We start from the raw sequence: 13,465 nt of genomic DNA, 5'->3' as shown, positions 1-13,465 counted from the left end.
CTCTTCTTCCTCTGTTCCCACATTTCTTGTGTATCCTTTCAGGAATATTTTGGGTGTTTGCGTCTATGTATATGTACCCCCACCTTCCCTTCATTTTTTACATAAATGGTATCATAATATACATTATACTAGAGGCCCAGTGCATGAAAATTCATGCACTGGAGGGGGGCTCCGTCAGCATGGCCTGCCCCCTCTCACAGTCCGGGATCCCTCAGGGGCGGGAGGCGACCCGGTGATCAGGGGAAGGCGGCACCCCCATCACACCTCTGCTGCTACCACTGTAGGCAGCGCAAGCCTCGGCCGGCCCTCGTTACCTGAGCCTCGGGTGGCCCCGGGCAGCTGCCACCTGAGGCTTGCCTGTGCCTCGGGCCGGCCCTGGGCGGCTGGGGGGCTGAGGGGACTGGGGGACTCCAGCAGGGTTGAGGGGACTGGGTGCCGCCATCTTGCGGCTGTGGGCGCTGCCATCTTTGAGGGTGTGACAGTCAATTTGCATATTCCCTCCTTATTGGTTGTGGCCCTTCTTATTGGCTGTGGGAGTGGCCATCTTTGCAATGGCATGAGGGTCAATTAGCATATTCCCTCTTTATTAGATAGGATATCTTAAGGAATATTGGTTGTTGGATTTTAAAGCTTAACCATGGAGATCTATGTATATCAGTACACAGAGTTCTATTTTATTTATTTATTTATTTTAATATATTTTATTGATTTTTTACAGAGAGGAAGAGAGAGGGATAGAGAGCTAGAAACATCGATGAGAGAGAAACATCGATCAGCTGCCTCCTGCACACTCCCTACTGGGTATGTGTCCGCAACCAAGGTACATGCCCTTGTCCGGAATCGAACCCGGGACCCTTGAGTCCGCAGGCCGACGCTCTATCCACTGAGCCAAACCGGTTAGGGCAGTTCTATTTTATTTTAATGCTATATTGAACTTCATACTATGGATACATAGTAATTTATTTAACCAAACACCTAAGATGAACATTTGGTCTGATTTCATTATCTTGCCTATAACAAACAATGTTGTAATTAGTAATCTTGTTGATGTATCATTTCATTGTAACGGCAAAAACAGAACATTTCATTTTTCCTCCTGATTTAAGATGCCACATTTGTCATACCTATTTTGTTGATTCTAAACAAACTAGAAATAAGCCTATTTTTAAAAAAAAAGTCAGGATGTTAAGTTATAAATTAACTTAGAGAGAATTTACCAATAATGATACAATAAACGAAAACCTCTGAATATATGGTGAATGGAAATCTTCTAACCAAATTTGTATTCCAAGGGCAAAAAGACCAGACTGAAATATATTAGAAGAATACGGGCAAACTTTTTCAAGATGATGAAATTGACAGAATACCTTGAAGAAATTTAGCCAAGTAGCAGAGAATCTCGTGTTCATCTAATCAAAATTATGATATAACTATACTGTTGGAAAAGGGCAAAGGTGTTTGTCTGGGGAACAGAGAGGTGTGTGTACGTTGGGCGGGGGGGGGGGGGGGGGGAGTTCAAGCATTGCCTTTTCCAAGCAAAGGTTAACAAGTATTGCCTAAAACTGAAATATGAGGGTATAAAAATTATAAGCACGTTAACTTTAGAAATAATATCCATGTTATCTGAAAATAATGAGTTTTATTTCTTCCCTCCTAATCCATCTACCATTTATTTTCCTTCCCTGATTGCTCTGGCTAGAATGTTAAATAGAAACAGTATCAGCCAGAATTCTTGTCTTGTGACCCACTTAGGACTTTTAATATTTCATTATGAAGTGTAATATTCGTGATAACTTTTTGGAGATATACTTTATTCAGATTAAGGAAACTCGTAATTTTCACTTTTCTAAGAGTTTTAATCATGAATGAATGTTGATTTTCATCAAATGCCTTTTCTGTAGCTATTGAGATAATCACATGATTTTCCTCCTTTATTTTTTTTTTTTTTCAAATTTTTATTAAGGTATTATATGTGTACATATCTTACCATTGCCCCCCACCCCCACCCCACTCCCATACATGCCCTCACCCCCCAATGTTTTGCATCCGTTGGTTACTCTTATATACATGCATATAAGTCCTTCAGTTGATCTCTTATTTCCCCCACCTCTCCCTAACCTTACCACTGTAATTTGACAGTCTGTTTGATGCTTTACTGCCTCTGTAACTATCTTTTTGTTCATCAGTTTATAATGTTTTTCATTATCCCCAAATGAGTGGGATCATGTGGTATTTTTCTTTCATTGACTGGCTTATTTCACTTAGCATAATGTTCTCTAATTCCATCCAAGTGCCTACAAATGGTAGTAATTCCTTCTTTTTTACGGCAGCATAGTATTCCATTGTGTAGATGTACCATAGTTTTCTGATCCAGTCATCTGCTGACGGGCACCTAGGCTGTTTCCAAATCTTAGCTATTGTAAATTGTGCTGCTATGAACATAGGGGTGCATATATCCTTTCTGATTGGTGTTTCTGGTTTCTTAGGATATATTCCTAGGAGTGGGATTACTGGGTCAAATGGGAGTTCCATTTTCAGTTTTTTGAGGAAACTCCATACTGTTCTCCACAGTGGCTGCACCAGTCTGCATTCCCACCAGCAGTGCACGAGGGTTCCTTTTTCTCCGCATCCTCGCCAACACTTGTTGTTTGTTGATTTGTTGATGATAGCCATTCTGACAGGTGTGAGATGGTATCGCATTGTCGTTTTGATTTGCATCTCTCGGATAATTAGTGACTTTGAGCATGTTTTCATGTGTCTCTTGGCCTTCCTTCTGTCTTCTTTCGAAAAGCTTCTATTTAGGTCCGTTGCCCATTTTTTTATTGGATCATTTATCTTCCTTTTATTAAGTTGTATAAGCTGCCTGTAGATGTTGGAAATTAAACCTTTATCAGTGATACCATTTGCAAATATGTTCTCCCATACAGTGGGGTTTCTTGTTGTTTTGTTGATGGTTTCTTTTGCTGTGCAAAAGCTTTTTATTTTGATGTAGTCCCATTTGTTTATTTTCTGTTTGGCTTCCATTGCCCTAGGGGCAGTCTCACTGAAAAAGTTCTTTTGGCATATGTCTGAGATTTTGCTGCCTGTGGATTCCTCTAGTATTTTTATGGTTTCCCGTCTTATATTTAAGTCCTGTACCCATTTTGAGTTTATTTTTGTGTATGGTGTAAGTTGGTGATCTAGTTTCATTTTTTTGCATGTATCTGTCCAATTTTCCCAACACCATTTATTAAAGAGACTGTCTTGACTCCATTGTATGCTCATGCCTCCTTTGTCAAATATTAAATGCGCATATTGGTTTGGGTCGATATCTGGATTCTCTATTCTGTTCCATTGATCTATATGTCTGTTCTTGTGCCAGTACCAGGCTGTTTTGAGGACAGTGGCTTTGTAATACAGCTTGAAATCTGGTATTGAGATCCCTCCTACTTTATTCTTCTTTCTCAGGATTGCTGTGGCTATTCGGGGTCTTTTTTTATTCCAGATGAATTTTTGGAGAGTTCTTTCTAGGTCTGTGAAATACGCCGTTGGTATTTTAATGGGGAGTGCATTGAATCTATAGATTGCTTTGGGTAGTATGGACATTTTAATGATGTTGATTCTACCAATCCATGAACATGGTATGTTCTTCCATCTGTTTACATCTTCCTCTATCTCTTTTTTCAGTGTCCTGTAGTTTTCCGCATATAGGTCTTTTACCTCCTTGGTTAGGTTTAATCCTAAGTATCTTAATTTTTTTGGTGCGATGGAAAATGGGATTGCTTTTTTGGTCTCTCTTTCTGTAAGTTCATTGTTGGTGTATAGAAATGCCATAGATTTCTTGGTGTTAATTTTGTATCCTGCTACATTGCCGAATTCATTTATTAAGTCTGTTAGTTTTTTGATGGAGTCTTTCGGGTTTTTTATGTACAATATCATGTCATCTGCAAATAAGGACAGCTTTACTTCTTCTTTTCCAATTTGGATGCCTTTTATTTCTTCTTCTTGTCTAATTGCAGTGGCTAATACTTCCAGTACTATGTCAAACAGGAGTGGTGAGAGTGGGCATCCCTGTCTTGTTCCTGTTCTTAGGGGAAATGGTTTTAGTTTTTGCCCATTGAGTATGATGTTAGCTGTGGGTTTATCATATATAGCTTTTATGATGTTGAGGTATGATCCTTCTATTCCCACCTTGTTGAGAGTTTTTATCAAGAAAGGGTGTTGGATTTTGTCAAATGCTTTTTCTGCATCAATTGATATGACTATGTGATTTTTATCTCTCAATTTGTTTATGTGATGTATCACATTTATTGATTTGCGGATATTGAACCATCCTTGCATTCCTGGGATAAACCCTACTTGGTCATGGTGTATGATCTTTCTGATGTACTGCTGGATCCTATTTGCTAGAATTTTGTTGAGGATTTTGGCATCTACATTCATGAGGGATATTGGCCTGTAATTCTCTTTCATTGTGTTGTCTTTATCTGGTTTTGGTATTAGGGTGATGCTGGCTTCATAGAAGGAGCTTGGAAGTGTTCCTTCCTCTTGAATTTTTTGGAATAGTCTGAGGAGGATAGGTTTTAGTTCTTCCTTGAATGTTTGGTAGAACTCTCCTGTGAAGCCGTCTGGCCCCGGGCTTTTGTTTGCCGGAAGCTCTTTGATGACTGCTTCAATTTCTTCCATAGTTACTGGCATGTTGAGCTGTTTAGATTCTTCCTGATTGAGTTTTGGAAGGTTATCTTTTTCTAGGAATATGTCCATTTCCTCCAGGTTGTCCAGTTTGTTGGAATAGAGTTGTTCGTAGTATTTTTTAACAATCCTTTGTATTTCGGCGGGATCTGTTGTTATTTCACCTCTTTCATTTCTGATCTTGTTTATTTGGGTCCTCTCCCTTTGCTTCTTGGTGAGCCTGGCTAGAGGTTCATCAATCTTGTTTATCCTTTCAAAGAACCAGCTCTTGGTTTTGTTGATCTTTTGTATTGTTTCTTTGGTCTCTATGTCGTTTATCTGTGCTCTGATCTTTATTATTTCCTTCCTTCTGCTTACACTGGGCTTTTCTTGTTGCTCTTTTTCTAACTCTTTGAGTTGTTGGGTTAGGTAATTTATTACCCCTGTTTCTTGTTTTTTGCAGTAGGCTTGTAGAGCTATGAACTTCCCTCTCAAGACTGCTTTCGCTGTGTCCCATAGATTTTGGATTGTAGTGTTTTCATTGTCATTTGTTGTCATGATGTTTTTTATTTCTTCTTTGATCTCTCTGGTAACCCAGTCATGGTTTAATAGCATGCTGTTTAGTCTCCATGTGTTTGATTTCTTTGGGTTGTTTTTATTGTAGTTGATTTCCAGTTTTATGCCACTGTGGTCTGAGAAGATGCTTGATATGATTTCTATCTTCTTGAATTTGAAGAGACTTTGCCTATGTCCCAACATATGGTCTATCTTTGAAAATGACCCATGTGCGCTTGAGAAGAATGTATATTCTGTGGCTTTGGGGTGAAATGTTCTGAAGATGTCAATTAATTCCATCTGGTCTAGTGAGTCATTTAGGATTGATGTTTCTTTGCTGATGTTTTGTTTAGAGGATTTGTCCAATGGTGATAGTGGGGTATTAAAGTCTCCTACTATGATTGTATTGCTGTCAATGTCTCCCTTGATATCTTCCAGGAGTTTTTTTATGTATTTGGGTGCTCCTGTATTGGGTGCATATATGTTTACCAGAGTTATTTCTTCTTGTTGGATTGCTCCCTTTAGTATTATGAAATGGCCTTCCTTATCTCTTGTTATGTCCTTCAGTTTGAGATCTAATTTGTCAGAAATAAGTATTGCTACCCCAGCTTTTTTTTCAGTTCCATTTGCCTGGAAAACCTTTTTCCATCCCTTCACCCTCAGTCTGTGTGCGTCTTTTTTTCTGAGGTGGGTTTCTTGTAGACAGCAGATATATGGGTCGTGTTTTCTTATCCAATCTGTTACCCTATGTCTTTTGATTGGGGCATTTAATCCATTTACATTTAAAGTTATTATTGATAGGTACTTATTTGTCGCCATTCCTATTCTTTACCCCTGTGTTACTTCTTCGCTTCCTGTTTCTTTCTTTCTTTCTTTCTTTTTTTTTTTTTTTACAGTAGACCCTTTAGCATTTCTTGCATTGCTGGTTTGGTGGTAATAAATTCCCTTAGGCCTTTTTTGTCTGTGAAGCTCCTGATTTCACCTTCAATTTTGATTGACAGCCTTGCTGGGTACAGTATTCTTGGATTCAGCCCCTTCCTTTGCATGACTTTGTATATTTCATTCCATTCCCTTCTGGCCTGATGAGTTTCTGTTGAGAAATCAGTTGCTAGTCTGATGGGGGTTCCTTTGTATGTAACTTTCTGTCTCTCTCTTGCTGCTTTTAAGATTCTTACTTTGTCGTTGGTGTTTGCCAATTTAATTATAATGTGCCTTGGCGTCGGTCTTTTGGGGTTCATTTTGCTTGGGACTCTGTGAGCTTCTTGGATTTGTGTGGGTTTTTTCTTCCCTATATCTGGGAAATTTTCTGTCATTATTTCTTCAAAGAGGTTTTCTATTCCTTGCTCAGCTTCCTTTCCTTCTGGAACCCCTATTATGCGGATGTTGTTTTGTTTCGTGTTGTCCCAAAGTTCCCTTAGACTCTCCTCCTGCCTTTTAATTTTTTTTTCTAGAAGTTGCTTTTCTTGGGTATTTTTTTCCATCTTGTCTTCTAGCTCACTGATGCGGTCCTCTGCTTCTTCTAGTCTACTCTTGATGCTTTCTATTGAGTTCTTTACAGCAGCGATGTCATTTTTCATTTCTTCTTGGTTCTTCTTCATTTCCTCTTGGTTCTTGGTCATATTGTCGAATTTGTCTTCCATTCTTTTCAGCCACCTTATGACCATTTCTCTGAATTCTTTTTCTGGAAGGTTGCTTGCCTCCATTTCGTTTACTTCCTTTTCTGGTGATGCCTGCTTTTCTTTCATATGCGGGCTGCTTCTTTGTCTCCCCATGGTCTCTCTTCTCTGGGTGTCTGGTTATGTAGTTCTCTCTCTCCTTATCCCAGGCGAAATCTGACCTTTCCGTGGTGGAGTGTAGAGCTTCTCTGAACCCGTGTGCTTGCGCCAGTTGGGGAGCGTTGTTCTGGGGCTCGCAGCTGTTCCTGGGGTGCCGCCGTTGTGGATTCTCAGGCTTCAGATAAGCTCCACTTTCCGGATCAAGATGGCGCAGACTCCGCGTCCAAGCCCGCAGCTCCGGGAGGGGACCCAGCCGCAGTTCGTGCTGCCAGGTCAGGGGAACCCCGTTCAGCAGTCCCCCACCTCCTTCTGGAATTCAGCTGTCTCCCAACCAGCCAACAAACACTCCTTGCGCGACCCTCAGCTGTTCTTTCTTTCTGCTCCGGGACAAGGCTCGGAACACGTCTGTCTATTCCGCCGCCATTATGGAATAAAAAAAACTGATTTTCCTCCTTTAATTTATTATCATGCATTAATTATATTTTTGAATGTTAAACCAACTTGTATTTCTGGAATAAACCTTACTTGATAGTGTTGTTTACCAAAAGAGAATGAAAGGGTAAATGATGGTGAGAGGGACAAGGTAGTGCTATTTTTCTTAAGCAACCTAATAAAAGTTTTATGTACATAACTGAGAAGCTGAATAATAAATTTATGTGCATCTATAACTGACTCATAAAAAAGATATGCAAACAACACTACGTCATTTAATTTTTAAATCAAAGTGCAAAGCAACAATGTATGGTATGCTACCTTTTGTAGAAAAGATGAGAGAGGTAGAAAAGACTATATTGTCATGCATGATTGAATAAGCATGAAATTCTAAAAGATAAAAAAAACAACACTGGTCATATGTAGTGTCGGAATGAGAGAGATTAATTTTCAAAGTGCTTGTATTTTATTTTGAACTAAGTAAATGTATTAGCTGTTTTTGCTTTATTTATTATTATTCATTTATAATTTATTCTTTAAAAATATTTTTATTTATTTTTTAGACAGAAAGGGAAGGAGAGGAACAGAGAGAAAACGTCAATGTGAGAGGAAAACATCGAATGACCATCTCCTGCACACCTCCTATTGGGAAACGAGCCAGCAACCCGGGCATGTGCCCTGAAGGCAATGAAGCCCAACTAACTGAGCCACACTGGCCAGGGACATATTAGCTATTTTTAAAAGTTAAGTTAGAAAAACAGGTTGACTAAATTACTATACAGATAAAAGTTTCTCTCTCATCAATGTTTCTGTATTTCTATCCCTCTCCTTCCCTCTAAAATCAATAAAACATTTAAAAAAGTATTAGAATGTTAGAATTATGTGTTTTATTCAAGGTTACAGCAACACTGATGTGCCAGAATCTTCACTTTTTGACTCATGAAACATTCATTACTCATATGTGTGATATACATAAAATACATTTAAAGCTTAAATGTGTATGCTTGGTAACATAATTCAGAGTCAAAACACTCACCTTGTTCTGAACGAAGAGGAACAGAAGTTTGGTGACACTCAGTAAATCCAGCATGAGAACTCAGGTGTTTCAAAGTGTTTTCAGAAGGAATATCATTCTGTATATTGTACATACATACAATTTAAAAACAATTAAAATTAATTTCAAATCATTGTACTAAGTAGATCTATTTAGTTTAATGTGCTTTATTATTCTACCTGGATACCAAAGGTTATATTACAAATTACAATTATTTTCTTCAATGTTAATATAAAAAAACTGCATCAAAATATCCCACCTGCTATTGTTGCTCCTATTTTATACTAACACTTATAGTGATAATAGTGATTTAGAGGGTAAAGGCGGGGGAAGGGCAATTTCTTTTGGGGTGTTTTGGTAGCATTATTAGTTTCTATGAGCTATTTATATAACAAAGATCTATCTGACCATTACTTGTCAAATTTCTATTTTTTTTCTAAATTACTTTGACTTATCTATGCTTTACCTTTTTAAGTACTTAAATCTCTTTACATCCTTCCCTTAATATTTTCTATTCTTTATATGCTTAGGAAACAGCCCTGGTTTTACTAACTTAGTATTTCTATTTTCTTAAGTTTTATATGATTTTTTATAAAATTAAGTTTTTTATAATTTGAATTTTTACACTTAAATTTGGAATTCATCTGAGCTTATGAAGTTATATGAGAAGATAAACAGACTTTTACACATTTCTACCCAATTGTCCAATTTGTATTCATTGACAATACATTCCCTTTCTCATCAGTTTCTAACCCAACCCTCCTTATTAAATTCTTATTTGTAGAAGGATTATTTTGGAGTCACAAAAATGTTTTGCTAAATATTCATGTTTCAACTGTTCTACCTGCATATTTTAGTATTCAATAACTAATTCTTTCTTCTTTTACCGATTTATTTTTCCAGATAAAGTAATGAATTGCATTAAAGTAATATGGAGAAGATCTGATACCTTCGGTTGTTTCCTCTTTTCATCTATAAACAGGTCACACTATGATGAAACTTTAAAAGTACTTTTTTTAATATATAAGCTATGCTGCAATGACACATTAGTTAGAAACTCTAATGTGGGATTGATGAGTGTGTTTCAAGGTATTTGTAAAAATCTATACCTTAATAGAAAAATTTTTGTATATATTCATTTTTCTGTGAAGAGGATCTATAGTTTTCAGAGGGGTATATAACCCACAAATGTTCAAGAACTCAGTTTCTTACCACCATGAGCTAGAGCTTAATATTCTAATATTATAGTTTGCGTTCTTTTCCTCTAATTAAATTACTCCAAATTATTTAATTCAAAACACAGCTCCCACTTTTCTGCCAACTCATGGAAACTTGTAATTCCTTTTTGTTTTTACCAACAAGTTATCTGCTCATTTAAAAATTTTCAGCATACTTCTGCATTAAGTCCATTTAGTAATAAGTTCACTGTTAAAAGGTGAAATCTGTGTGGGAAACCCTGACGCTTACCCTTTCCCATTAGGAAATGTCCATTTAATAGCTTTGATTTGGAAACAGCCTAAGTGTCCATCAGTAGATGAGTGGATTAAAAAACTGTGGTACATCTACACAATGGAATACTATGCTGCTGTAAAAAGGAAGGAACTCCTACCATTTGCAATAGCATGGGTGGAGCTGGAGAGCATTATGGTAAGTGAAATAAGTCAGTCAGAGAAAGATAAATATCATATGATCTCACTCATTTGTGGATTATAATGAACAACATAAAATGATGAACCAGAACATATCCAGAGACAGAGAAACATCAATCAGATGCTCAAACCTCAGAGGGAAGGTAGGGGAAGGGGTGGGGGTAAGGGGGAGAGATCAACCAAAAAACTTGTATGCATGCATATAAGCCTAACCAATGGACACAGACAACAGGGGGGGTGAGGGCATAAGTGGGGCAGGGTACTGGGGGCGGGTAATGGAGGGATAAGGACACATATGTAATACCTTAATCAATAAAGAAATTAAACAAACAAAAAACACTGATGAACCAGAACAGATCCAGAGACAGAGAAGCATCGATCAGATGCTCAAACCTCAGAGGGAAGGTAGGAGAAGGTGGGGGTAAGGGGAAGAGATCAACCAAAGGACTTGTACGCATGCATATAAACCTAACCAATGGACACAGACACCAGGGGGGTGAGGACATGAGTGAGGGGGGTGGGGGGCAATGGGGGGATAAGGACACATATGTAATACCTTAATCAATAAAGAAGAAAAATAAATGTCCATTTAGCCCTGGCTGGTTTGGCTCAGTGGATAGAGCATTGGACTGTGAACTGGAATGTCCCAGGTTCGATTCCGGTCAAGGGCACATGCTTGGGTTGCAGGCTCGATCCCCAGTAGGGGGCGTGCAGGAGGCAGCTGATCAATTATTCTCTCTCATCATCGATGTTTCTATCTCTCCCTCCCTCTCTGAAATCAATAAAATTTAAAAAAAGAAAGAAATGTCCATTTATCCTAAAGGATTTCCTGTATATAACAAGTGTTTCACAACAGCAAAATAATGCCACCTAGCTCTGGCTGGGTGGCTCCACTGATTAAAGTGTCATCTGGTGCAAGAAAAGGTTGCAGGTTCACCCTGACCGGTTTGGCTCAGTGGATAGAGCGTCAGCCTGCGGACTGAAGGGTCCCAGGTTCGATTCTAGTCAAGGGCATGTACCTGGGTTGCGGGCACATCCCCAGTGGGAGGTGTGCAAGAGGCAGCTGATCGATGTTTCTCTCCCATCGATGTTTCTAACTCTCTATCCCTCTCCCTTCCTCTCTGTAAAGAATCAATAAAATATAAAAAAAAAAAAACGGTTGCGGGTTCAATTCCTGGTCAGGACACTTACCTAGGTTGTGGGTTTGATCCCCTGTCGGAGCTCATATAGGAGGCAGCAGACTGATGTCTGTCTGTCTGTCCCTCCCAAATCAATAATTCTATCCTTGGATGAGGATAAAAAAAATAAATGATGGCATCTCTGGGTGATGATCCTGTTGTGACACCTTGTTAGAGATATTTTAAAATTTCAGTGGAATAAAAATTAGAGAAGGAAACCTTCGGGTAACTGAAAGAAGCAGAGGTACTAAAAAAATATTTTGGAAGCAAAACCAGTTGATTTAGCTGTGGTAGTAAGGGAGAAACAGGAGTGCAGTTCTGCTCCCGTGAACTAGAAATGCTGATGCTATTAACAGAGCTGGAAAATACAGGAGGAGAAATGTGTCTGCTGAGCAGGGAGATGATGTTGAATTTGAGGTACTGATGTGATCTGACAACTATTAAGAGTTCTAGCTAGTTAGCAGTTCTAACCTTTTACTGTAGCGTCATGCTAATTCTCTAGTCAGAATCACTCTAAAGATTTACTTTCCCCATATCTAGACAGCCTTCAGAGTTTTCCAAGCTAAAATCCAAGTGCTGATATGACTAGTAAAAATTCATGCTATTTTCAACTCTGTAGCTGACAAATCATATTCCTGGTTTTCTGTTGACTCCTTAACAACTTCACACAGTGGCTACACTAAACCTTCTCTATCTCATGTACTCCACTCATCAGCCTTACTGGAAAAACAAGTGCCTTAAAAGTATTAACCAGGAGCATTTGAAATCTTGATCCCTGGCATGTATCATCATTTTGACTCAAATAAACTATTTTTTAAAATTGATTTCAGAGAAGGGAGAGAGATTTAAACATCAATGATGAGAGAGAATCACTGATCAGTTGTCTCCTGCATGGCCCCCCCTGGGGATCGAGCCTGTAACCCAGGCATGTGTCCTGACAAGGAATTGAACATGACCTCCTGGTTCATAGGTTGACACTTATATCAACTTTGAGCCACACCGGCTGGTTCAAATAATCAATAAACTCCCAAGATTATTTTATTCCTTTTAATTAAAAAAAATCATGTATAATTTATATACACTAAAACACACATATCTTAAGTGATAAGTTAGAGAAGAGATTTAGCAATATTTTTTTTCCAACTCAAAATATTGGACAACTCTCTATCAGTCCTCCTGTCTCAAAAGAAGTTATACTTTTCTGCCCAAGATTATCATTTTAAGTGCTCAATTTCACCCTATCCGAGTCTTCTTGTTTTTGAAATAATTCCAATCAGTTCTCCCTCATTATAAGAAACTCAAAGATTAATCAAGAGATACAATTATTTTAAAACTTTAATTTTCTCCTTTCATATTAAAACATTCATAAATCTATTTTCTAAGCAAATTAAGAAGAAAAGCCTTTAATAATTCTGCTACTCATTCAAGCTCTTGAACCACCGTTACTGTTGAATATAGTGATATTAATTCCTTTATTCCCTTACAATCTTCACAATTTTTATTTTGAAGCCTCCAATATACTGTAATTGCATTATTGTAGGCCACCTAATTCAGTGGTCTAAGATCTTATTCTTCTAGATTTCTTATCAAGTACCAGCAACTATTATACATTCTCCTTTCTTGAAATCCTCCTGCATTGATTCTGTGATGGCTGCTTCAACATCATAATAATTGTCATCTCTGTGAATATTACTTCATTGTACCTTTTTCTCCTCTTAATTCCTAAGAAGAGGGAACATTTGAATCTCAGTTTACTCCTCACCTTTAGCTTCTCCCTTTTGATGACATCCTATATCAATATATATCATTGACCTTCGTTTCCTGTAAGTCTTGTATTTTTTCCTACCATTCAGAAACTCCTGATTGGCTTGCTGTTCTCTCTCATTTAATTATTTTAAACAATGTAATTACTCCCATACTAATTCATACTCTTTTCAATTTGCTTTTCTACACATGGTTCTACAATAGTCACTATTATTTGAGCTTAGAAACTCCTTTCCATTTCCATGTGTCAATATCAAGATATTATTACCTCTCCTGAATTATGGATTAAATTTCCTAGTAAGTCTCCTGTGTCTATGGTTGTTCCCATACATCCTGTACACTGCTGCTGGATAAGTGGTTCCTACAAGGATAACCAAAAATCTTCAATGGCTTCTTACCTTGATTCTA

At 37.9% G+C, this 13,465-nt stretch overlaps 1 protein-coding gene across 1 annotated transcript in view; it reads right to left on the bottom strand.

Moving 5' to 3' along the window:
* The window catches only part of TRPM7 (transient receptor potential cation channel subfamily M member 7), a 135,026-nt gene that overhangs the window by 22,993 nt on the left and 98,568 nt on the right, over positions 1 to 13,465 (bottom strand). Inside the window, exon 29 of the mRNA XM_080678086.1 lies at positions 8,449 to 8,545. Within this exon, the coding sequence (XP_080534212.1) occupies positions 8,449 to 8,545 (97 nt within the window). The remainder of the gene's footprint in view (positions 1 to 8,448; positions 8,546 to 13,465) is intronic.

Source organism: Plecotus auritus (genome assembly GCF_963455305.1).
Source record: "Plecotus auritus genome assembly, chromosome: 1".
NCBI classification, from domain to species: domain Eukaryota; kingdom Metazoa; phylum Chordata; class Mammalia; order Chiroptera; family Vespertilionidae; genus Plecotus; species Plecotus auritus.
Note: the sequence above shows the minus strand (reverse complement) of the source record. Positions and strands in the feature narration are given on the sequence as shown.